At 36.7% G+C, this 27,120-nt stretch overlaps 1 protein-coding gene across 2 annotated transcripts; it reads left to right on the top strand.

Moving 5' to 3' along the window:
• Positions 1 to 252: 252 nt before the first annotated feature.
• Positions 253 to 26,430, top strand: waslb (WASP like actin nucleation promoting factor b). 2 transcript variants are annotated; one of them, XM_033988940.2, is made up of 11 exons: positions 253 to 649; positions 10,592 to 10,726; positions 11,301 to 11,387; positions 13,097 to 13,193; positions 15,108 to 15,131; positions 19,634 to 19,817; positions 19,949 to 19,991; positions 21,827 to 21,980; positions 23,683 to 24,203; positions 24,535 to 24,640; positions 25,016 to 26,430. In XM_033988940.2, the coding sequence occupies exons 1-11, from the start codon at positions 545 to 547 to the stop codon at positions 25,075 to 25,077; spliced, it is 1,518 nt and encodes a 505-aa protein (XP_033844831.1). In that variant the 5' UTR covers positions 253 to 544; the 3' UTR covers positions 25,078 to 26,430. The 2 variants fall into 2 exon arrangements, with proteins under 2 accessions (XP_033844831.1, XP_033844832.1); XM_033988941.2 differs by lacking the exon at positions 15,108 to 15,131 and having other exon boundaries at positions 260 to 649.
• Positions 26,431 to 27,120: the final 690 nt, after the last annotated feature.

Genomic DNA, 27,120 nt, shown 5'->3' on the forward strand with positions numbered 1-27,120 from the left:
CCACTTGCGCACATTCCTGCCGTAAAGCCACAGGCGGAGGGACTGCACCAACTGAGTGGAGAGAGCGGGAGACTCGAAACAATGTATAATTATTGTTACGAATCACAATCAAACAATCAGTAGGAGCTTGCTTATTAGATGCATCTGCTTTGTTCTTTCAAACTCTCAGCCCCATCGATCCCATGTTGTGTTGTTGTTTGTGCCGCTGAGAGACGCGTGTCCCCCGCTCCTCACAGATGGGCTCGTCCTGACACTGCCATGTTGGATGAGGCTGGCTGTGCGCTCTCTGGCGGCTGCATTCCCAGGAAAGTTTTGTGTTCCTAGTCTTTGCTCAGACTCCTGCGTTTTTTTTCATCGTTTGGAAGTGGATCGGGACGTAGTGTTGAATCTCCCAGACATCCAGGAGCAGCTCCGCGGGGTGAGGTCTCTCAGGTGTGAGGGGGACGAAGCGAGGCCACGGATGACCCAGGGATTGTTTATGTATCTTTTTGGATCTCATATCTGGACTTAGACTCGGTGCAGACTTCACAAACTCTACACAAGTATGAGTGGACAGCCGCCGCAAAGGCGGCCAGCAAACGTCGGCTCCATGTTATTAACACCTCAAGAAAACGAATGCCTGTTCAACCACCTCGGCAGGAAATGCATGGTAAGTTTTCTTCAGGGAAATGTTGCATGATAACAGGCTAGCACAGGAGCTAAGCTACCCTGTGCAGTGTCTCTGGTGTTTCCTGTCCCTGCAGTTCCAAACATCAGGCAGAGCTTTAGTACATGTGTATGGTTTAGTGATCAGCGCTGCTTTGGCACAACACGCACAGTCTGGTTTGTTGACAGCAGGAGCTACAGGGAGGGCTGGGGAGACGTTTATGTCTCTTTGGGACTGGTCCTTTTGATAACATCACAGTAATGCTCCCCCGGGTAATGTCCCTGGTTTACCTCTCTTCCTCGGGTTGTCACCTGTGTCAGAGCAGTGTGGGAGCGGGACAGTCCTGCGCGGAGCTGCTAAAGCCACAGAGCTCTGCAAACGACTCTTTTTCACTGGCATTACATAACTCTCCGGGAAGTGTTTGCGCTCTCAAGAATGTGCACGGATTAATTGGCCGCGCACATTAAATAGTCTGTTAAATGGTGTCAAGTCGGTGTGAGCCAAACCCTGTCCCATTTACTATAACCGCCTTATACAGCGCGTCTCCTCCTGTACATAGATGTTTATCCTATTCATTGTCTCGATTCGGTAGTTTGCCTGTGATTGCGCAAAGTAGGTTTCCTATAGCTGACTCATATTTATGCCCACCTCATGCACTGTGTGCACGGCCCACCAGCTTCTTTTTGTTAGAAATACAGCTGAATCATAGAAGACAATACCACATGTCCTTTTTACTCAAGGACAGTAATCTACCTGAGTGGAACAACTGTCACTAACAATTGCATTTTAGTAGCAAATGTTTAACAATAGAAAGCAGGCCACTATTTTGTAATTGCAACCTACATGCAGGTCCTGGGTTTGCACAAAAACATTCCAGTTTATGTTCCATCTGAGTAATCCTGGATACAATCCTGGCTCAACATTTGGAGATTCCTTATATAAAGACAATAAAATCTACCTTAACCTAACCTGCCTCCAGTAAATGCATGGGTTGTTCATATCTCCCCATTTCCTCATTACAGATGCACACATAAGAGACGGTGATAAATAAAGAATCACTGGTTTACAAAATATTTAATATATGATCCATTATTGAGCAGTTATTGTTTAGGGGCTTGTGAGCCATGACCAACTACTTTTCTCCCTTAAGTATATAACATATTACTATTATGGATAGGACAGATGTGTATTTATGAAGTATATGGTCATTTGTTTTTTAAAGTGTATGTTCACATTGAGCTACATCACTGAGACTTGCACTGTGTTTAACCTGAATGCAAATTTACTTCCTCATTGTCAGAATAGTTTCCTTTAATTGTGTACAATGAGGAGAATGGTGTAAAGAACTGAAAAAACACTCTTCCTCTTTGTCAATAGCATTGTCATAATTTCTAAGGAAATAATTTGATCTTATGTCAGAGTTATGTCAAAAGTTGAGATAGATATGAGAAGATCGTAAATTGGTGGAGAACAAGAGTTTTTTATTTTATTTTTTTAGCCTAGTTAGCCTAGTAACTCATGGTCAATTTCCCATCCATTGTTTATAGTAGAACAAAATACATAATCAGTTTTTATAGTGTTCAATGAGTTTATACTTTTCTCGTTTCCTTTACTGTGCACTCCCTATTAGTCTACCATGCACATAGCCTCGTGAGCTACCTGTGCTAACCATGCACACTGTTTGCATAGGAAAGGCTCCACTTCCTCTCACATGTGGTTGTCCTCTGGAGCTCACTCCGGTGTTCGGGGCGTGTCGTCCTCCTGTGTGAATCCAGCTCTCAAACCCTGCAGTGACGCTCTCCTCCTGGCACCTCTCCATTGTGTCGTCATGATGCATGTGACTAAGACGATGCTGTCAGTTCCATTCTGCATCAGATCTAGTGCATGTCTTTGCAGGTACAGGCAGTTTCAGGGAAAGGTGAGAAGGGAGAGTATAGGCCCAGATTTGTTCTAGTGACAGTTGTTCTCAGCCCCACCTATTAAAAAAACAGAAAAACTCCAATAGAAAAATGTCTTAATTAAACTTGAGCTGCTAAAGTTGAACTCTCTGCTAGCACATGTTAACTTTTATTGCTTATTTAAATAAATCAAGTCATACTATAATAATAATATAAACAACATGTGCTTTCTAGATTTTTGGTGGGTGATTAGATTTGCAATATGTGTAAAAAGTGCACATTGTAAACAGCAAGAGCATTAAAATTTAAGAGAATAAAGAGATTAACTTAAAAACTAATACAAGAAAATTTAGGTATTTTGTTCTTTGCACAGGACATTCTATGACCCAAATAACTGCAGCCTTTTCGAGTTGCAGTGTATTGAGGAAATATTCATGTTAAGTATCAACTATCGGAGCAGGTATCAGAAAAATACTATACCTGTATTCATTTTTGCTCAGATGAGGCTAAACAAATAAGTTATTGTCTCAAAATAATGTTAAAGGGCCCATATTATGCAATTTCCTGACCTATGTTATGATGTTATTTCCTCATCAAAAACATACCTACACACATTTCACACACATGCCCTGCGTATTTAGGCCGAGTTCTTTTCTCAAACTGAAAACACTCTGTTCTTCCTTGTGATGTCATTTGGTAATACCTGAAGTGCTGTTTGTAAATTCCACACACCTTCATTAGAATCATTTGGATGATTTCAGCCCTGGAATCTCCAATCTCTTCAGAACTAACGGTAAAAGGTAGGTTTTAACTTAAAAACTACTACTTCATGACATCACAAGGTGGAACAGAGCATTTTGAGCTTTGGAGATGTAGACAGACCAACAGTAAAGGATTGCTCAAACATGCGTGGATGAAACAAAACAACTCCAGGTATCTTTATGATGAGGTAACCACATTTTAACGTGGCTCAAAGGGCAGAGGTGAAAATGACAGCTAAAATTTAAGAATACACAATGTAACCTCCAAACAATGTTAGAATTATAAATAAGTAATGATCAAAAACTTCTGGGTTTCATTAAGTAAGAGGAGCATTTGTTGAGTTTATGTGACTTGGAAAGTGCGCAGATTGTGGTCTGTCTGATTGAATTAGAATGGCAGTACGTGGTTAGAGGGCGGACCCAGTACTTGTTTGTTATGAATTGTTTTATGATTCAGGGATTGTAAAATTGCACTGCAAATTTTCCCATAGAGTATTTTTACAGCCCTTTAAAATGCTCTCCTCTTTATATTTTCTGAGAGCTGACTGACATATTTAGCTGAAATAGAGATTTTTGTCCATGTTTTTATTTTGTATCCTGTCCTAGTTTCCATCATACATTATTAATTCACTCTTTACACTTGCTGGTGGTAAGCAGTTTCTTGAGCCACAGCTGCCCTGTAGTAAACTGACAGAAATATGGCAGCCAGTGTGCACATGCAGCCGTCTGACCAACACCAATCTTTCGCACATCAAATTCATACATTGGCATTGATGAGGTGGGTCAAGTGTCTTGCCCCACATGGCAACAATAAGTATTAGTGTTGAAAACCCCTGAGATTCTTGAAATGGTTTTGATACAATGTTGACTGTTACACAAGAGAATGCAGTTTATGACAAAAACATTGCAGTTTGTTCTGGTCTTATAGGTCATAGCATAGCAAGTACTTTACCCTTATGGCTATTATTCAGGAAAGGGACAAATCTGTCTTTTTTGTCATTTTTTTCAATACTTGCTGAAATAAAGATCTAGTTTCAATACTAGTCAGCCTTTAGAGAATACATCATGTAAAAAGTCTGAGACCCCACTCCCCTATATCAATTTAAGGCATCTTAGTTTGTCTGTTTGACCTAAACTCCACCAGTCCCACGAGGAGCTGTTGAATTTGAAGCTTGCGTAGACACAGACTGGCTTTATAGCTTGTTTCATTGGTATTCCTTGTGCTGATGACTGGATGTGTTTGGCAGCGCTGAAGGTGGCCAGGCTCCTGATCTCTGTGCGCTAGTGCCTCATCAGCAGTCCGGTCCTACAGGAAGTCCGTGGTCGGCCTCCTCTCGTGATTTTGTGCTGCATTAGTGGAACAAGTCTCCCCCCTTTTCCTAAATTGTGTCTATTTTAGCACATTTTGTATCCACTTTGCTCCCCCCTTCATTCCAACCTTGACAAATAATTAAGAATTGTCCTTTGTGTTTTTTTTGTTTTTTTTAAATCAAGCTTCCGTTCAGAGTACTTTTTATACAATTCCAGCTGCGTCAACACTTGAATGTAGACTGAAATATGAACTGTAAAACTATACAAGAATTAATTGCAATTTAAAACCAGTTTGAAGTCTAAAAAACAAGGTGACCTCATTTAGAACAAGACCTGCAGCTATTGCCTTATTATTTAGTTTTTCCTTTTTGCGATTAATCTTGCAGCTAGTATCTTTACTTACCACACAAAAAGAATGCACGTTAACATAAATACATTTTTTCATTCCTTTATCTCTATTAAACACTACTGGATTACAGGATTGTTTATTGTCATCTGAGTGACCTTGTTCTTGCAGTTTCAGTACTTGATTTGTCACTTCCTTCTCATCACCTCTGATTGTTCTCCATTGCCTTACATAATCACTGTTCTTAATTACTTCCTTGTCATTCTTTGTCAGTGACCTCAACAGTTGGCAATTTTCTGTTTGTAAGTTCCAGCCCTTTAAGTCAACAATCAAGACTAAACTTTTCCAGTGTTGTTCAGGTGACAGTAGTCTTAGAGAGAGCTTCTGCACCCACGTGGCTACATTTGATAGGGATGTATTGGCAGAGGTGAATTAGCGGAAGTGAATGGCACGCTTTTGGAGTTTTTTGGCATTAAATCAAACGCTAGACAATGATTTAGCGTAAAATTGATCAGATTAAACATTAGTGACCCTTACCTTGGAAGTGTGTTATTTTAAAAAGTATAGATCACATTGTTTTTTGCTTTAACAATACTGAGACATGTGGCTTACTATTCACCTTCTTATATCATCAAAAAGGGTACCTGGAGATGTTTGTGAAAAATAGACTTTTGTGTAAAGCCCTGTGCTTATAACTTTTACTCATATTGACAGTTTAAATGACAGCGAAACAGCAAAAACACAATGTGCTCGAACTCATGTCAATGTTAACACACTTTTTTAGTTTGTGATTTGTATTTTCTACAAGCAACATTTCTAAGCAGCCAATTAATGTAAAAAAAATAAAATTACAGTGTTTGCTGTTATTTGGGATTATTTCTCTTTAAACTGCTCTTGCTCTGCCTCATTAATAGACTATAATGTTAATGACAATACACAAATGTACAGTTTTTGAATCTTTAAGAGGCTACGATCAATTTGAAGCTTTGTAAATCCATCACAAAGCTTCTACTCTTGAGAATGTGTACATCTTAGTGCGCACCAATAATCCACAATCTCTGAAACTCTGACAAAATTTGTTAGTTGCAGCTGACACTCTTGGTTTCTATGGGAATTCTCTGCCGCTATCACTGCCAGAATGGAGTTTGGCGACAACTGCAGGAGCTCTATATTATACCTTTATTACACAGGGATCTCACTGATTAGGAGTGGGCAATCCAACGTGAATGTACTAAGACATTTTTAAGTGTATTATTTAAGATTTAAATAGCGGACAAATGTAAAAGGACTGTAAAAATGACCCACAAACATACAGAAATGCCACTTTGTACTCATATGAAAGATTGCAACATGAGTTTGTGCAATTAATTTGTTCTTTTTGTAGCATTTTTGAGACCGTTGTGATCATTTGCGCTAAAACGTGCATACTTTCTAAATAACATTCACTATATTGTTGATAAGTTGATATAGTGCCCACCTATAGTCCTTCTTTTTCAGTTATCATTGGAGAGGCCAGGTGACCCTGTGCCACAAAACCAATATGTTGCAAATGTTTTTGGTGGCGTTTCATACACGTGTTTCCTAAAAATGAGCCCAGTCCTCAAAAAGATGCACTTCAAATACCCTTTATTTCCATGTATTCCTTTAACACGTTCATCCTCACATATGTAACACCTGCTGCACTAATTACTTCCCCTTTAATGGGCACTGGGGAGTCAGAACATGTAACCGGTGACACCTAGAGGCTGGAGGTACATTTTGACTGCTATAACCGTGTTTACACTTCTGTTTTCGTAGTGAGTTGGTATTACAAAAGCCGAGAGGACTAAGAAATTACTGACTTACAAAATAAACTCAAAATGCCCAAAATAAGGTCCCATATGTAACCATTAACCATCTCTTATTATTCAGCAAATTGTTCATCATTCTAAACTGGTGTTTCAAGTACTATTTTTAGAACTGTCTTTGTCCAACTTAACCTACATTGACCTTGCATATCTCACCTGTTACGTTAGTAATGTTTTCCACTGGTCTAGTTGCATAGTCTGTTACTGTGGCTCGTGTTTGGGGGAATGTGTCTTAGTCAGAGGTTGATGACGTTGAACACAGCTCTACTTCCTGCACCCTTTGGCCCTGTCATGGACAATCAGTGTGCAGAGAAAAAAACTCGAGCACTAAAAGCAACATTAGTATCATTTTATCACAAATGTGCTCTTAAGAAAAACAGATTTGCTTTGATCTATGGACTTTTGCAGCAAAAATCTTCTGTATTTAGCCTGTCATGATAAATACAGTACATAGTAAATACAATATCGACTATTTGGATAATTATCTGTACAATGATAAGATTTGAGCTGTAGAAGGTCGAATTATGAATCTGCATGACTTATTATTCACACAAACTAAGTACTATTTGTATTGTCACTTTGCCAATGTTGGAGAGCCAAAATATGCCGTAGATGCAGGCAGCATTGAAGCCTAGGTTGTTACCCAGTGCTACACACTGTGATGAAACTGCTTACATACAAGCAATCAGAGGGGTTGAACAGTATCAACAAAAATGAAATGTTTGCATAAATTAGGTTCTAATATTTGATTCTCTTCATTAAAATGTATAATTGTTTATATTGTAATGAAGACAATCAGGTAAATAAAAGCAACAATACACTTGCAGTGTAGTCCATCAAAGCTATAAAGGTGAGATTGCTGTTGCTTTATTTATTATAGGACCTTTTAAAGCAATGAAAACATCATATTACACCAAACTGACTGTTGTGAGAGTAAGCCATGTTATAATGTGCACGATTTGTGTGTTACACATGTGTGAATGAAACAAAATGCATTTCCTGGTTAGGGATGGGATTCTAAACAATAATATTGTTTATCGTGATAAAAAGGGTAGACGATAATCGTTTGTGGGGCATTTTATATAATTGTGATAATTGCCAACAAAGATAATCCCCATTATATCACCAGAATGTGCCGAAAAAACCCACTTGTCCATGATGATCTCTTCTAGACAAGTGTGGTGCTCACTTTTAAGTACCATTCTATAACAGCCGTTTAATATTCAATATAATATTAAATTAGAACTCACATCTCCAGTGAATAATATTAAAATCTGTCTGTCTGTCTATCTTTTTAACTTTAATACCGTAATTATTGTGATATTTGATAATTATTTGCAATTATTTTGGGCATGATAATCGTGACACCAAATTTCAGAATATAGCGTAATATGGGCCTTTTAATAGACTACAAACTTGATAATCTCCATTCCAATATTATTTTCTATCACATCACTCTATTGTAAATACATGTCCAAATATTTCATTGATGTAGTCTTGAAGGACAAATTGTTAGCCCATGCTAATCTTATATTTACAGTAATGGCAGATTGCACTGCAGCACTGCATGTACTTTTCATTAACCCACACACTATGATGTAACTTCCATGTGCATGCTACTACCTCATATAATCAGTGTTGTGTAGTTTGATGTCATATATAGACCTTGGCATCCTGTGTGCCCCTCCCCTCAGAGCCTCCAGGCAGAGTAACCCACTTAGCAGAGAGAGCACAGTCTATGGAGAGCCCTGGTGCACTGAGTCGGGGAGTAATCGTTTATTTATTCCACTGTGGAGCTGTGGCCAGTCGAGTGGAAGTTCCCAGTCACAGTTTGTGAATAGAGCTCCACACTGGGGGAGATAACCCGTGATACAAGCACCCTGACCCAAACTGTTTGTGATGAAATGGGTTTCTTTCGAATGTGCAGTTATTTCTCAAGTAGTGGACAAGAGCTTGACAAATCCTTCTTGTAATCTGCATTTTGGTGACAGTCATATTGTGATTCCAAAGCTTCTTTGTTTAATATAGCTCTAGGTTCAAACACATACTTTTCCCCACTCCTCCTGTTGGTCATTACTATTTTGTTTTGGAGTACATGAGGAAAAGTAGATATTTGCAAACTGCTTTGAATACTGTGATTTCAATATGCTATTTCTATTACATTAAAATCAACCATCTTACAAATTGTTAAGATAAGGTTACTTGCTTTTTATCTATGTGTGTAAGATTAGATGCCTCAAAACTGTAGTGTACAACCTTTAGGTCATAACGTTGTTGTTTGATTTTCCTGTTTGTTTTTGTGTGTAGGCAGCACGGTGGCTGAGTGGCAACACTCATGCCTCACAAGAAGGTTTGGTTCGATCCCCGGGTCGCCCAGGCCTTTCTGTGTGGAGTTTTGCATGTTTCTCCCCGTGTCTGGATGGGTTTCCTCCGGGTACTCCGGTTTCCTCCATCAACCAAAACATGAACGCCCTTCGAGACAACTGTTGTTGTGATTTTGGGCATTACAAAAATAAAATGAATTGAATGAATTAACGTTTAGTAAAATTTATGTCTGTCAAGTATGTTGGTGTCTGTACTCCAATATTTGAAGATATTTGTGTTTTAATTCAACCTTAAATTTTATTTTTACTCAGAGTATCAGTCAACATATTACATAATTACTAAAGTATGAAATTTCAGTCACATTGTGTCTATGCAGAAACTGAATATTGTAACACTGTCTGATATGTCTTGTGTTGTCTTTAAAACCTGCTAGGCGTGTCATTTAAACCTCTACATACATGTGATTCCTTCTGTTAGTTTAGCAAATCCTGCTTTTCTCAAGCGTTAACGCTTATGAAAAATAACCACTTCTCTATCTAATATAACATATTCACATTCATAAAATCTGACATATCAATCTATACTTTGATATTTAGATATACCAGAATTGAATGACTTTGTAGTTTTCTAAGTAAAGATTTGGCCTTCCTCTTGCTTCGTTTAGATTAACTCGCACACACTTTTATGATGGATCTTTGTCTACACTGCTCTGCTCAGTTTTATTGCCTCATTAAAGGTGTTCCTTCCAGGAACAGCTGTGTGTGTTATCAGCAGGTGACAGAGCACTTTCTTTCATGTGTGGCACTGAGCCTCCCCAGGACACTGTAAAATCTGAGGACAGCACTGTGATCCTCTGTGTGAACTGTAGATGTGCTGCTGAACTGATGCATTCTACGTGCTACATTTCCTGCTATAGTCACGTCTATGAGTTTCAGTCTTGACTTTTTTCTCTGTTTTTGTAAACTTTTTGTCTTGGCCATCCATCCATATGATTATTTTGGAAAGGAAACCAGTTATATAGCTGCCATATTCACTGTTATAAAACTGAAATATCTGTACTTCTATTTGTACTTGTGAATTATTCTGATATTATTGGATTTGTAATGTAGTGTGTGAGATGCCTTTTGATTCGCAACCTGTACTGTGAATATCTGGAGACTTAAAGCATCCCTGTAAGTGAATGTAAAAGTAAAATATTCTCCAGATATACATTTGCTGTATTTGCTGAGTGACAACCACTTCATAGAAAATCCTAGTTGATCATAATGCCATTGCATGAAATATTCCAGGCAAAACAATAACATTTTCATGGAGAATGGTCTCAGACCCTCCACCATTTGCTTAGTGTCCCTTTAAATAAACACTTGCATTAGTAATCACATGTGAAATATGTCAGTTTACATGTATCCTTCTCACAATGACCTTCTAATTTCCCCCTCTCTGTCTTCCCTGTGCAGTCACTCTCCTCTGCTGTGGTCCAGGTGTTCACCGCAGAGAGGAACTCTAGCTGGAGCAAGAGATGCTGTGGAGTGGCCTGTCTGGTCAAAGACAACCCCCTACGCTCCTACTTCATCAGAGTCTTCGACCTCAGGGTAAATCACTTAAATCTACAAATTATAGTAGATAAGAGCACTTTTTCATAAATGTGATCATAATACAGTTACGATTGACACTTTTAACTTTGTGAGGTGCACAAGTGTGAGAAAGGCATAGCAAGTCTTACAAAGCTTATGTTTTAGTTTTTTTTATTTTTTTATTAGGTATACACTGTATAGCAGTCTATAGCAGTTTTTAGATAAAATCTATATTTAACTGTTTTGTTGTGCTGTATTTGTATTGAACAAAAGCATAGACTAAACTGGAACCCAATAAAACCCATAGTACTTACTATGTATGTATTGCTATATTTTTAAGTAAACTGTGCAATTAGTAAACATGCTTGCCCAAATAATTTAAATGACAGTATTTATTGCTGATTCCTAATTAGTGCATCTTGATTTAGTGCCATGTTGTCACTTTTTCTCCAAATCTCAAATTATTTATACATAGTTTTTTAAATGTGGTAAGGCATAAAATAATATAATGCTTGTTGTCCCTATATTGTGCAGTCATTATCCACATGTGTTCTGTCCCTCTAATCCCTCTTGTGTGTGTTGTTTTCCACAGGATGGAAAAATGATGTTTGAACAGGAGCTCTACAACAACTTCAACCTCTCCTCCTCCAGGCCGTACTTTATTACATTCACTGGAGATGTGAGTTCAGACCACTTTAGTTTAAATCAGTATACCTTTACTCCAAGTCGTGAATGCTCTCACAAATTTTGCAAATATGGATTGTGGGAGTGGTTTCATATATTGTACTGAAAAATTCCGGTCCGGACACACCATCTCATTCAATATTTTAATGTTCTTTATGTTTACCTTTTTTTTTTTTACATTTTACATACATATGTAAAAGACATCAAATATATGGAATTGTGCAGTAAGCATAGACTGTATAAATGTACATAGCTAACGTGCTAGCCGCCACATTCCAATTCACTTTGCATTGAAAAACTATCACCCTTCTCTTTGTAACTGCTTCAGTGAGCCTGGTCATTTTGGTCTTAAAATGTTCATATTAACCCGCTCTATATGATCCTGGTGTTTTTATTTCACAATTTTGTGTTATCAGTAGGTGACAGAGCACCTTCTTTCATGTTGACACTATTGCTAAGCGGCCGCACAGCTGGTTTAGCAGGGGGTGGGCAACAGCCTCTGGATTGGCTCTTTGGTTGCTATGATACTCGTGGTCAAGATTCCAAATATGAAACTCCACTGAAAATTCGTATCTATAACTGCTCTAGCCTCGATGAGCTCCATTTGACTGGAGCCGAATGCTATGGGCGATGTCACACTCACTTAGTCCACTTCTTTATACAGTTTATTGTAGTAAAGAAAAAAGTTAAATAACTCTACAAAATCTTTTTTTAACAAAGCAAAGGGTGGTTACTTTGAGGATTTATAGGTAATGTTAAAAAAATGTTCAGTAGAGTTATTCAGCTTTTTTCTTTGCTGCATAATTCCATATATCTTGTTTCATATATAGTGTGTCCAAACCTTTAACTGGTAGTGTATATGTTTTTTTGTTTTTTTTTTCTATTTAGAATGGAAATAGATGAACAGCAAAGCTAAAGACCTGGTGTCTATAACATCATCTTTAAAAAGTACATCAAATTATAGTGTTGAAAGAAAGTATCTGTTGTATTATGTTTAGAGGAGTAAAAAAAAGTTAATTTATGATCTTTACTTCAGCATGTCTTCAATTTGTGGGCCCTTATATAGGTTTTAAATAAAGATTTTTTTTATTTTTTATTTTTTTCCAACTGGGACATGTATAAAATGTTTTAGACATTATTTGAATAGTTTCCCATTACAAGGCTGTTTATTTATAGAACAAATATGTGGCCTGGTGGGTATAATTTGTCAGGGTCCAGTCCTTGAGTTGTTTAAAAGAAAATGCAACCTTTTTTTTTTTTTTTTTTTTTTTGGTTCACTTAAAATAAACAGTCCCTTTGAGAAAAAATATGAAATACACTAAAAATGATGAATAAAATATGACTTTAAAACAATAAAAAATATTGAGAGGGAAGCTAGTTTAACTAATTCCACCACCACTGTTACTGCAGTTATAGTCATAATAAAAGTATTTTTTAAAAACTCATGTATGTTTTGACTATTTATATGTTTACACAAAACCAGGCTGTACCTACATAACTAGTTGGCTCTGCTTCTTCTTAGTTTTATCACTTGTTTTGCTACCATCAGTACTACTTTGCTTACTATTTACTTACTATCATTTGTATGGCTATTACTTTTACTAGTACATCCTTGCTTTTATCAGTTAGTATTTCTCCAAGAATGTATTTTGTCAAGAAAAAAAGTTTCTATCAAAGATGAACTGATAACTTTTTCTTCTACAGACATGCCAAGTGGGTCTTAACTTCGCCAATGAGGAGGAAGCAAAGCAGTTCCGTCGAAATGTCTCAGACCTCGTGGGGAGAAAACAGAGAAAGACTGGTAACAATTAAATAAAATAAAATGGAAAAATCACGCTCTTTTGACATTAAGTGCTCAGAATAACAGAAACAACTTCAGAGTGACCATTTTTGATAAAAGTTCTCACTGCAATGAGCGCTTGATTTCATAAGATTTAAAAAAAATTTAAAAAAAAATCATAATTCTACAGTCTTTACAAAACTGGTTTGACATTCAGTTAATTTTCAATAGTAAGTTGTTATTATTCTTTATTGGAAATGAGAGAATGGTTCAAACCACGTTGTTGTACGTCCTGTTCTTCTTCTTACTTAACTTTTGTTTCTCAAGCTTTGATTAAAACCTCTCCTATGACATTATATATAATTACATTCAAAACTAACTATGGTCCAGTTGACCCAGATTACACACTACCCTGTCCTGTCTATAGGGGGCAGTACATGTTCAATTTTTCAACAACATGCAACAATAGACGGTGTTATAATCCCATGTGTGGTAATTGATCTGACCACTTCTCACTCCATAATACTTCATCAGATTAAACTATAAATTTCATTCTTTATTTTATTTATGTATTTATTTATTTATTTAGATAGCTACAATATCACTTATACTTTGGACTGTTTCTAGGTTTACTCTATACAAAATAATGCAGCCAAACTAACTTGTTGTAATTTGTTGATTGATTTCTTTTGTGCCTTTTGAGAGTTGTAATACAATTCTAACCAATTTAAGGAATGTATTTGCCATCAAACATATTGTCCTTTTGCCCTTTGATTCAGTTAGGGCGCTGCCTTTTTGACAAAACTATTTTAAGCACTAGGCTAGTCTTTAAACGCATTTATTATATACCAGATAACATTTTTTATCAGTAGGTGCTAATTACTTCATTGTTTACCATTATTAAGTAATCTTAGCCTACTTAAAAACAGCTGAAAAGGTGAATATTATTATAAGGTGGTATTTGTTGTTTAAAGTTTGAGATAATTTGTGTAAATCACTCTTTACTGAGTCATCCACGGCCTACTTTAAGGGATATTTTCGCCACGTATTGATTAGTTTAAATCAAAAACACATGCAGATACACAATAGCACTGCACACTGACTTTTATTTCCCTGATTAAAGCTGCTGCCTCTGTCGCACGCTGCTCTTCCCGCCCTTTCTAATAGATTGTTCTCTTTCGTGTTTGCCCCCTCTCATCTGATTGGACGCTCTAATCTCCACTTCTTGGCTTCTCTGGTTTGACCCTGTGTCATTGCGAATTTAAGCCATCAGCATATCAAAGCGCTTCATGTTTTCGTCACCGCAAACTCCATCGTCAAAGTTGTTGCTGCTTTTCAAATAACCACGTAGATTTCAGTCTTTTTTTTTTTTGTAGATGTTTATTAAATAAGAATGCTGGGATTGATCACATTTACTGTAGCTGTGTGAATATAACAGTTTTGGAAGGAGTTTTTGAATCAACCATATCAAATTTAATACTATATTTCAGTGCTTACAGGCATGGGTTTCAGCTTTCTGTTGAAGGCAAAAATTTGAGGACTTCTCATCATTCAAAATACGGGATGTTTAAGTTGGTAATTGCTATGGCAGCGGTCTTAATTTTTCATAATTCTGAAACGCATGGATACATTTGGTCAAAAGCTGGTAAAATGGGCATGAAAAACTACTGCGTAAATTAAAGACTTGACTCATTTTTTTCTTTGTTTTTCTTTCAAATGTGACATTATGGTGTCAAACTTTGAATACTTTACCTAATCTCTTCTTTACTAAACCACGCTTGGCAGTCCCTTTAATAACTTGCTCTTCTTTCACATGTCACTGCTCTGAATCTAAAAGACCAAAAGCTCTCCTCTTTCTTCTGACAAACTGGGCTTTCCTCCAAAATACTTAAAAAAAAAAAAAATTGTAACGGATAAATTTATCTGTGTTCGCAGAGAAAAGACGCGACCCTCCAAATGGTACGTTCCATTTTCTTTTCACACAACGTAATTATAATGTTGTAACCAAAATTTGACCTCAAACTTTACTCTTGTTAGTGAAATATTTCAAAAGACATGTGACATTTTATTGTTATAACCCAAGCATCATAAGCAAGCATTCACTCTTTTCTTCATATACTCTTCTCATATAAATTATAATTAAAACTAATACATTTGTACTTATTTCAAGATGTTGAATATTGTACTTCTGGGACAGAGTACATTTTATGCATATAACAACAGAGTGGCATGAGGGCGTTTGTCGTAACATGGTCATTACTCAAATGATTGTTATGACCTTTGACACTAAAGTCAAAACTGATCAGTTCAGTTTTTATTTCATTGCTGGAAAATCTGCAGTCTTAAATTATCCCCCCTTACATCCTTATTTTGAACATTTGGCTTTATGACCAACATACTTCCAGATGGGACAGATGACCTACATGTGTGGGTAGACACGATCACCACGTGTTTATGTTTATGACAGACTGCAGAACATGACCCTTTGGCTTAAAAATACATACAGTAATAAATGTACAGATTCTCATACTGTATACTAACACACGGCACATTTAAGCCGATTAAATGTAATGGAAAAGTGTATTGGCTTATTGGTGTATTTGTGGAGCACATCAATATAACACATGTATAAGAATAGTGAGTCTTACACCCATAGAGTGAAATACTATAAACATGACTAAAACATCAATACCTGAAATTTAAATCTATGGTCACTAATCTAAGAAAGACAAATTTGTTATAAACTGTATAGAAATGTAGCACAGTTATTAGAATGTAATATAATTGATCTGGTTATATAGAAAAAGGACAAGCAAAGTCTGACATTTTGAGTCTATTAACTCAAAATAATCTGAAACCTAAGTTATTGCCACATGTTTTACCCGTTTTTGAACAAAACCAGATTTTATGAAGGTTGTGGCTGGTATAATTGTGTGTAAAAAACGTGTCCTAGCTGTATTTGTCAGTTAATTTGAATAGAAAAACAGTATAATAAGTATCACTTGTGCTGGTGCGAGCTGATTTCTTTCCTAAACACGTCAAACTTCCTCCTGGAATATTGCCTCGACTCCTCCATCTGTCTCTGTCCACACACGCATTCATCTCAGCAAAAAATCTCATATTGTGGTCATTAATTCAATGTATTATTAAGGGGATTTACCTCTGCTAGTTAAGTTATGTTTTTGTTTTTGAGGTTTCTTTATTTATTACTAGGATAACTGAGCTATTGAATTTTTGAAAATTATGGCAAGGCAAGTTTGTTTATAGAGCATAATTCGTGCGCAAATTAATTCAAAGTACTTTATCGAATAAGAAAGACATTAAAATCACAATATTAACAAATCAAAACATAAATAACCATCACAAAATTCAAATGAAAAGAGAAGAGCGCAGAATAAAAACCTTTCAGTCATATGCACAGCTAAATAAAACCATTTTGAGCCTGGATGTAAACAAGGTCAAAGAGGCTTTTCTCACATCTTCAGGAAGACTGTTCCAGGTTTTAGCTGCAAAAAAACTGAAAATGCTGACTCCCTTTGCTTAAATCTGACTCAAGCAACCAGCAGATTATCATTTTATTTGGCGTAAATGTGAAACACCGTATGTCGACACGCATGTTTAGTTGTAATACTGGTTTTGTTGTGAAGTCAAGGGATTTGAGGCATTTGAGCTCAGCATTTTACTCTGATTGGTTATTTTATGATACAACGGCGCAGTGGCTAAATAGTCTGGTACTCGCCTCACAGCAAGAAGGGCTCAGGTTCGATTCCCAGGCAGCATGGGACATTTTGTGGAGTGTGTCTCATAGATTGTATAAAGAAGGATTGATATATACAGTCTGTAGTCTTAGGTAAAATGATGCAGTTATGGTAGGCCTGACCAAACCTTTCTCCACATCTGGAAATGAGCAGCACTACTTAAATATCTTAACATTGAATTGGTTACGGTTTGATTAGAAGTTAGTTAAATAACAGTACATTCTTTAACGGATTGCAAAAATATAATCTGATTATCTGCCCAAAATATTGAGACTTTTTTTGTTAATCTCCCCCACAGTAAATGGCCCCTCTTTTTTCACGTGTTGGCGTCATTTTTATTCTACACACAACTCCACAAGACATAAAAATGCAAAGAATGTGTCAATAGTTCAAACACAGACCTACCATGCAGCATATGGACAAGGCTTCATTGTACTTTCCTAATGTTTACTACCCTCACCACCACACTCTCGTCCCCACTCAACCTCTGCTCTTAATATTCCCTTTTCTGTCTGCCTTTTCTTTATCCTTCACTTTGCATATTCATCTATTTTCAGAAACCACTGAGATTATTGTGGGATTACGCATCAGTGGGACTTAATAGTTACATAAAAAATCCACTGCTAAATCCCAAATCATTTGCCAGGATTAGATGTATTTGCTCTGTTGTGCTGTGGAGAAAGGGAGGAGAGGATGGCTGTAATAGCAGTTGTTGAGCTAGAGGCTGGAGGAGAACTGATCACAGCGAGGCGGTCTGAGCATCGTAATCCAAAAATGCACCCGACTGAGGAAAAACGCCAGGGGAGATATTGGATACATGCAAGAAACTGGCAATAAGGAAAAGTTTTTGGGTTTTTTTTTTATGTTTTTTTGCATTAGTATCAGTATTTCCCAAGGGATTGTTGACAAATCCATTCTTCAGACTTGGAATGCCATGGAAACTGATCTTGCACCTAGAAGCTACCTTCAAACTGGGAAATATTTATCGTTCAATTTTCTCCAACTATTTGTGGCGATTAATATTCAGTCAACCATGCTGGATCTCTCAGGGTAAACAAATTGGTTCAACTTTAAACTACGCCATCTAAAAATGTGAATTCATTTTTTCTTGAACTTTTTTTTTCAATTTGTGGCTTTTGTAACTGATCCTACATTCGTTGAACAATGATGTTTTGTACCACCTTCCTGTCTGCCCCCTCTGAGGACTTGGGCTGTGACAGGGCAGGCACGGCACCTTTACATTATGGACATATGGGGCCTGGGAGCTGCTTGTCGTCTCTGCACTGCCTGGTTTTGCCCCAGGATGAACTTTATACTTCTCCATTTGAAAGAACACCAAGCATGTCAGTCCGATCAGACGAAAGAGCAAATGTCATGTTTGGAACTGGGCTAATGAACGTGAGAGCCAAACGGGACAGTGTGTGTATATGGGACAGGGTGCGAGGAAGGCGGAGCAGGTCTGCGTCACCTTCGCCAGTCAAAATCCCTCAAAGTCCATATAAACAGAGAAACAAAGGTATGTTGGTTGGAGTGCAGCAACGCAATCAAATCAAAGCGCAATTCGTTAATCGTAAAAGTAAAAATATTTAGGCAAAATAGTCCTCTGCAAGCAATTAAGTATTCTGTCTCTGGCTGTCTTCTCCTTCAAAACAGCTATCCCTGTTTTATAGACTTGACAAAGTTGTTCTGAATAGCACAAATTATTTGGATTACATTTTTAAGAAATATGAACTCATACATTAGTAAATTAATTCATTTACTTTTCATTTAATTAAAAGAACTTACTGACACAAACATAAAACACAATAAATTGTTATGGTAAGTATCAGTAAGCAACAGTTTATTCCTTTAGCTATGTCTTATTTGTTATAATATATTTTTTGTTTAAATATATAGTGTTTTTTCCGTATCTGAAGTATGGCACGATTAACGCACTGGAGTTGTCTATTGAGTCACTTGTGTATTGAATTGTGAAGGTCATATTGAATGAATCAGTGTTATATTGAGTATTGTTACATCTGAATGCTCACATTACTCTACTTGTTTCTTAAATTGCTCTGCTGTATTGTTTGTAAGTTGTAGTAATGCTGACGTGTTAGCTTGATGTCACCGTGCAGTTATGTCACATGTGGTTATGTCTAAGTCGTCTGTGTAGAGTCTTATCTAAGAGGCAGTCTACTGATCTTAAATGGCTTGTACTTGCTTACATAAAACCATTTCCCTCAATTGTTATTTCATTTAAATGTAAGAACACACTCCACAAACAAAACTTACCAGTATATAAACAATATCAAGTACCATCATAATCATTCAAAGGGTATTTACTTTTACTGCATAGATGTCTATAGAAACATACGTTGAAAGATGTGTTGTTATCTTTAAAGCCCATAATCTCAAAAAGGCATAAAGTACTTCTATATTCATGGGTTTTATGTTTCTGTTGTTGCTGACGTATTGAGGACTTTTCAAGTGATACTTTGTTTGCTTCAAATTGTTAATTGCCATGACAGCATTGCTAATTTTTAATTAAACTGAATACCCATAGATAGAAGAAGAAAGAATATCAGCCAGGCATTTTATTGAGGAATTTCATTTGACAAATTGCCTTAAATAATCTGTACATAAAAATGTATCAGTCTTGCCACGCTATCATCAAGACTTAATTATTTTAAAACTTAGTAATTTTATAATTCTTTTCTTCAGGTCCCTCTTTGCCGATGGCCACAGTCGACATCAAAAACCCAGAGATCAGTGTTTCACGCTTCCATAACAACTCTCAGGTGAACAACCTCGTGTCCTCGCCCTTCCCCAAGAGAGAGAGGAAGCCCAAAGGCGGCAAGAAGAAGAAACTGACCAAGGCAGATATCGGCACCCCCAGCAATTTCCAGTACGACAATATTATATATACACTAAATATATTTAAAGAAATACTGTGGACAAAACCAAATAAGATTAGCAAGTAAAATAGATACACAGAACAAAATAAACCTATGCGTTGACCTAATGTTGTTTTTGCAGGCACATAGGACACGTAGGATGGGATCCAAACACAGGCTTTGATGTAAGTATAAATTTCTGATCATTGTTAATGTTTTTCAAATACACAATGCACATCAAAAACATATATTTAGGTCTACTATTTCAATCTGGAGGTCTTTAGAAAGTAATAGGGCTTTAAAATAACAGGGCATCGGAAATATGTATTTTTCACTTTAATCTTTATTTATTGTGATAATAGAAAGATTTGGAATTATCAACTGATTCATCATACTTCAGAGTTATCACTTGCCAGATTGTCAGCATGACTTTATGTCCAGACCAGCATTGTAAATTAATAAATATCACGCTTTGATACATGCAGTGCTTCAAAAATATTTCTTCTTTCTGAGTTTTTAAGCCTATTCTACTCTGTTGTAATTTTGAGATTGAGGGTAGAGGGGAGTTGACCTGTATCTGCATAATCCAAAAAGCATCACCAGTAATTATAGTGAAAGATGATGAGGTGGTCCAGGTCAGCAGACTTTTTCCAGCTCTATAAATATGATATAAAATGATTTCAAAGACTGCTCTTGTATTGAACTGGATGATAATATATGTCAAATACTAATAACTCACCAGCAATGGGCATTTTTCCTTTAAATAGACAATATTACTCATTTGAAGCATTTGAAGATGGCTTTAATGTGGTACAAAGAACAGATAAAAGATTAAATGAGAATACCTATAAATAAAAAAAAACAAAATAGCAGCCATAGTAACTGCAGAATTAAACGCTATAATGTCTATGGTTAGATGTGTTAAGTTATGTTGAGTTTTTACAGGCATAAGTGAAGTCTCAACAACTTTTTGCACCCACACATTATTTAACATTTTCTTTCACCACCAGATGGCAGCATACACATAGTTGGGTCTTAAATTGCATCTCATATTTGAGATATAAATAAACACTGTATTTCATCACCAGCCTGAAAAAAACCTTAGCTTGAGCCTCTCAACAGGATCTGAGTTAAACTTAGGTGTATATAATCCTGGCAGGGCAAAGTCAACTCTAAATATGCCATATAGTGTTTAAAGCTGTAAATCTCTGTAAATATGGATTAAAACTAAAGTGTGTACATTTCAGTTCACACCACAAAGGGCAGCAGTTCTTAACATCATGACTATTGACAAGTGAAGTGAATAAGGGAATTCTTTTGGCGTCTCTTAGTATTGTGTTGGACAAGTTAACATTTTCTATTCAAATTTTATTTAAAAGTTAGAGACTTAAAGCTGCACTATATAACTTTTCTGGATGTTGGAGCATTGCCTGGAATTTTCTACAATATGGCATCAACCAAATCTATCTTGCATAACGGGTGTTTTTATCACAAAAACATGTCGCTTCTCCATGGATCTGACTTGTGACTAAAACTTTACCTGGTGTCACCTAATTGTGTCCAGGTAAAAAGTCATGTTTTATTGCTATAGTGTGTTAAAATTCCAAGTAAAGCCATTTGAGTCAATTTTATTTCTATAGTGCATTTAAAACGCAACTCTAGCTGAACAAGTTCTAAGTTGAACAAAAGGAGATATACATAAAATAGAAGCAATCAATATCCCAAGGAAACAAACAGGAGGCAGAACCAGAAAATATATATAGTGCGCCTTTTGTATTATATTTGTAATATAAACCAAATGAATTATAAAGCTTTCGTCGCCAGAAAATGTCGCCCCCTGTGACTTTACAATAATACACATTTACATAACCTTGTTTTGTTGCATTTGTTATGACCTATTGTCCGCCCACACACGACCCAATTAAAAGCGATGCTGTCTGGGAGTCAGTAATGATAATGATAAGCAACTATGTAATAAGCAGATTTCATGACATATTTATTTGTTTTTGTTTTAATCCAGCTGAATAATTTGGATCCAGAGTTAAAAAATCTGTTTGATATGTGCGGCATCTCTGAGACCGACCTGAAGGACAAAGAGACCTCCAAAGTGATCTATGACTTCATCGAGAAAAAAGGAGGAGTCGAGGCTGTCAAAAATGAGCTGAGACGACAAGGTAAGATGCCCACTTGCTATGAAAGAGTTGATCCAAATATGTAAAGATTCCTTGTTTTGTTTTTTTTTCATTAACATTAACTATTCTATAAACTTAAGTGTCAACAGTGCCCAGTAAATGGTCTTTTAAAGGTGCCATAAACTTTCAGGTGGGGGCGGGGGCTAGTCATCTGCTTGTCTCCATGGAGAAATTACATGTCACAGTAGAAATATTTGTTTTTTTCAGTGTATTTTTGAGTAATAAAAACACCTGCAATTGAATATATGCAAGAAAGAGACGTTTATTGTCATACTGTGGGACATTCAAGACAAAGCAGTGTTATCTCCATGGAGACAAGCTTGTGGCAGTCTCCTCACCTGAAAAGTTACATAGTAAAGTTTAAAATTGATGGGCCTTGTCTGTACCAACATCCTGACCTTGATTTTTCTAGATCAGACCAGATATCCAAAACCCAATATTAGTGTGTCTCAAAATTAAATGAGCTCTTCTTTTGACTTGGCTTATAGCAACATCAGCTCACAAATATTTTATAGCAAACACTGAGTTTGTTTTATGTTGTGTTTTTCCAGGAATTGCTTATGGACAATAATTCAATGACAAGTTTACTAGTGGTGGTTTTGTTTTCAGGTCCCCCCAGGTTGGGTGGTAGGTTTGTCTGCATGGCCTGATGATTTGCAGTGCAGTTTTTTCCAGCTTTTTATTTTCTAGTAGTTTCATTTATGAGATGAGCAAGTGTTATAATGGTGAAATGTTAAGATGCATGGCAGGAATCCATTGTGTGCTGCAAGGTGTGATTTGTCTTACTTTGAATTTCTTTGTCTTACTATGAATGAGTTTTAATGTTTTATGTGACAAATAATTGCTCATTATGTGTAGTTTCTTTTTTTTGTTTTTTTTTTTACAACAATTGTAGTGTGCCTTATTCAATAGATATATGAAATCATTTGCAGTTTTACTTTATTGTCAAAATGTCATCATTACAGGTGAACAGTTGCAGTGCTGGCATTTAAAACCACACTAACACGCGCTGCGTTGTTTCTTCATTAGCATTAGGTTCACAACAGGAAATGTTTCCATCGGTTGTTATAGTAAATAGCAAAACTTTTTTTTTTTTTTCCTGTATTTGCTATATTTTAATAGGCCTCTCACAATAAATCTTATAACAACTTATTGTTCAACACATGACAGATGAAACAATATTTTTAGGAGTCAATGCTTATCATGGGCATTTTTTCTGTGTACTTTTTGGACATTTTTTGTAAATTTTCTACATTATGATGAGATTTGAGCTGTAGAAGTTTGAATTACGAACTTCTATGGCTCATTATAGATCCAAACTAACTACCAAAATGTTGCGCTCTGTCATTTACTTATTGCAGCTAATATTTTTTTTTAACAGTATTGTACATTTAAAATACTTTTTTGCGGAATAATTCTGCTTTATGGTTTGGTTCCATCATCATTTATCGTCTAAATTTACTTCAGCAATATATCAGACTTCATTTTTTTTTTTTTTTTTATTATGACACTACCCGTTAAACCTCTGGCATGAGGGGCAGCTTATTTGCAAGTGACTTTGACAAAATTGAAAATAGTCATATTATAGAAAATTGCCGTCATGTTTACCAAAGACTTAAAGATGTTTTCAAATGATTGTACTTTACTTTTTGTATGACCTTTTTCTCTATTTGTTTTTTCCCAGCTCCTCCCCCTCCACCACCCTCCCGCGGCGGCCCCCCTCCTCCTCCCCCTCACCACGGCTCAGCCCCTCCACCTCCTCCTCCAGCGCGTGGTCGTGGAGCTCCGCCCCCTCCTCCCCCCTCCAGGGCTCCTTTCAATGCCCCTCCTCCACCCCCACCCAGTCGTCCAGGCATGGGGGCACCACCACCTCCACCCCCCAGCCGCGGTGCCCTGCCTCCCCCTCCTCCCCCTACCCATGCCTCTCTGCCCACAGGCCCTCCTCCACCGCCTCCTCTTGGGCCACCTGGCGGAGGAGGAGTGCCACCACCGCCACCTCCACCCCCACCGCCTGGCCCGCCCCCACCCGCTCCACCCGCTCTGCCCGGCATGGACGCTAACGGAGGAGAAGGGAAGTCTGCGCTGCTCAGTCAGATCCGAGAGGGAACGCAGCTGAAGAAGGTGGATCAGAAGGAGCGACCCGTATCATCAGTGGGAAGAGACGCACTTCTGGACCAAATCAGACAAGGAATACAACTCAAACCTGTATGTACACATTCAACTCTGATGAAAACAAAAAAAATATCACAGTTTTAGGTGAACATATGTGAAAATTCAAAAGTTATTACATTTTCAAACACACTTGCGATTGCCGTCCTTCATCTGAGAAGTCGCATCTCATTGTAGTCGGTTGAATCCACTTGGCCCTCACTTATAACAGATAATAACTATTATTAGGACAATTTGGAGGGTAAAAGTAAACTGTTTGTGTTTGAAAGTAGAGGTGCATTAAACAGCAAAGCACCAAAATGCTAAATATCTCTGCTAACATTTATTAAAAACAAAAAGATTCTTCTAACAGCTGGACACTTTACAGAGAGAAGAAACGGACTCCACCCCAGCAACCCCCGCCCCCTCGGCTGGTATCGTGGGAGCTCTGATGGAGGTGATGCAGAAAAGGAGCAAGGCCATTCACTCCTCAGGTAACGCCATTTTGGGACAATGTAATATTATCTTTATCAGCCAACTAAGGCCAGCAAAAAAGGATAATGCTATCTAGACTTTTATAATCTGCATCAATTTTCATGTCATGTTTTTATTGGCTACTGTCATTTTTGCTAAATCTAATAACATGCTAGGCTAATTATTTCCTGGCATACAAACTACCAGGCTTTACAGTAACTTCCTATATCGAAGGACATATCTTTTAACAGAATCCACTGCAAATTATCACATATGTTATAAAAATGAACAGAATAAAATCGTGTTACCTATCTACCATTTCCTGCGTACTGCATTGGTTATCAATTTTTTTTTTCTTTTTCGTTAATTTAATACACAAAAACATTTCTCCACAGATGAGGACGACGACGACGATGAAGACGAGGACTTTGATGATGAGGATGAATGGGAAGATTAGCCTTTTTTTTTTTTTTTTTTATTTTCCCCAAACCTGTAGATGACACTAAACTGTCTTTGTCTATCAACACAAATTTTACTTTCAGAATTATAAAATGTAAATGTTCTATCTACTTTCTGTACATTTCTGTTGCCTTTATTGCTTTTTTTTTATTAATCTGTGCAATACCTCATTTCATCTGTAAATGTTTTTCATTTATTTTTCTAGTCTTGGATTTTAACAGTGCTTTTGTTCCTCTCCCACACTGCTAGACTCTTGTTTTTGTCACCTCCATCTGTCACTCAACTGTCGCACCTTTCCTCACGATTACTTACTGTGCCCTATTTTCTTATAAATGTGCAATTTTGCATCAACTTGTCTGTCAAATCTTGAGGCAAATTTGCTTTTTTTCCTATCTTAAACTGATTGAGGGATGGCCTTGCAAAAAAATCCTTTATACATCATCATTGTTCATCAAGAGGGAGAAACTATTTTCATACCTTAGTCTCTGTAGTTTTTACTTAATTCAAATGATTCTATAGTTTAACACTTGTTTTTTTCTTTAAACAAATGGGGGGAAAAGCTTAATTTGCTATCAACTGTAAATTTGAGTCTATTTTTGCACAAATAGAAAAGAAGAGACATTTTCAGGACTGTATAGTTGTTAAAGATACAATACAGTATACAGTACAATTACATATGCATAACGATGGACATTTTGAACTTTAACACACTACATACAATACTTCTGGCCCAATCCTCTGGCTTGATAACTGACATGATCATATTGGATAATTAAAGCAAGAAGAGTATTCAAATGGTTTGAATTGGTTGTGTTAATATGCATCTATCAATGTGTACAATGTAAATGATACTTGGATGCCACTTGCAGGAATAATTGCACTCAAATCATGCATTTTCAAATAAAAAAAAACTTGATTGTTGTCATAGGAATATAAAGTAGTAAAGAAGTGTAATAATAAAAGTGAACTTATTTTATGGCACACTAATTCAAATGCATATCTCTGAAAAATGTTTTAAGTGGATTTGTCTTCACTTAATATGGGATATCCTGCATCATATGTGACCAAATGCTTTGTATGATACAATAGCATAAACATACTTTGTCTTTTAGTGGGTGCGTTATATGATGCAATAGGAAAATAATTTTCAATTGTTGATTAAAGATGTTTGAACCTGCTTATTGTGAAATGCCATTCTAGTTTATGGGAAGCAGGGCCTTCTTCTCAGCTGGGAAATTGGGAAATTCTGTTGGTAACTGTCAATACAATGTCATGGACTCCAGATTTATCAATGTGGCTGGACACATACAAAGGTCTTACAATGTACACTCCAATAAAAATGCATACATTATTTTGTTATGGTCTTTCATTTGCATTATTAACTCGGTATTCTTTCTAATGCACTTAATATATGTGAAGATTCTAATTCTTTGCCAGGGATTCTGCATTATAACAGCTGAGCCTTGGATCAGTACATCTGCCATAAGATTGTTCAGCTCTGCCAAGTTATGGAAAAACACCCACTTCTGCCATGTGTGTGTATTTAAAATGTGTTATTATATAAAATGCATCAGTGAGCATTCAGGATGGCGGTATTAGCCAACAACAAACTTGAATTTAAAGGTCCTACACAAAACTGACTCTTGTGAGCTTTAAGCCATGTTTAGAACGACGCTCCTCATCAAAAACATACCTGATGTGTTTTGTTTCTTTCACACATGTTTGAGTAATCCTGGTTTATTATTGCCTATACCTCAAAAGCTCAAAATTCTAAGTTCCACCTTGTAATGTCGTAAAGCCATATAGTTTTAACAGCTACCTTTTCCTTTTTGCTCTGTAGAGATTGGAAATTCCAGGGCTGAAATATCCAAATGATTCTAGTGTAATTGTATTGAGTTTAAAATCACATTGGAGCACTTCCTGTTTTACCACATGACATCATAAGGTGGGACAGAGTGTTTTCAGTTTGAGAGAAGAACTAAATATGCAGGTTTTGTGTGTTAAACGTGTAAATGAAACAAAACACAACTCCAGGTTTGTT

This window comes from Periophthalmus magnuspinnatus, chromosome 23 (genome assembly GCF_009829125.3).
Source record: "Periophthalmus magnuspinnatus isolate fPerMag1 chromosome 23, fPerMag1.2.pri, whole genome shotgun sequence".
NCBI classification, from domain to species: Eukaryota; Metazoa; Chordata; class Actinopteri; order Gobiiformes; family Gobiidae; genus Periophthalmus; species Periophthalmus magnuspinnatus.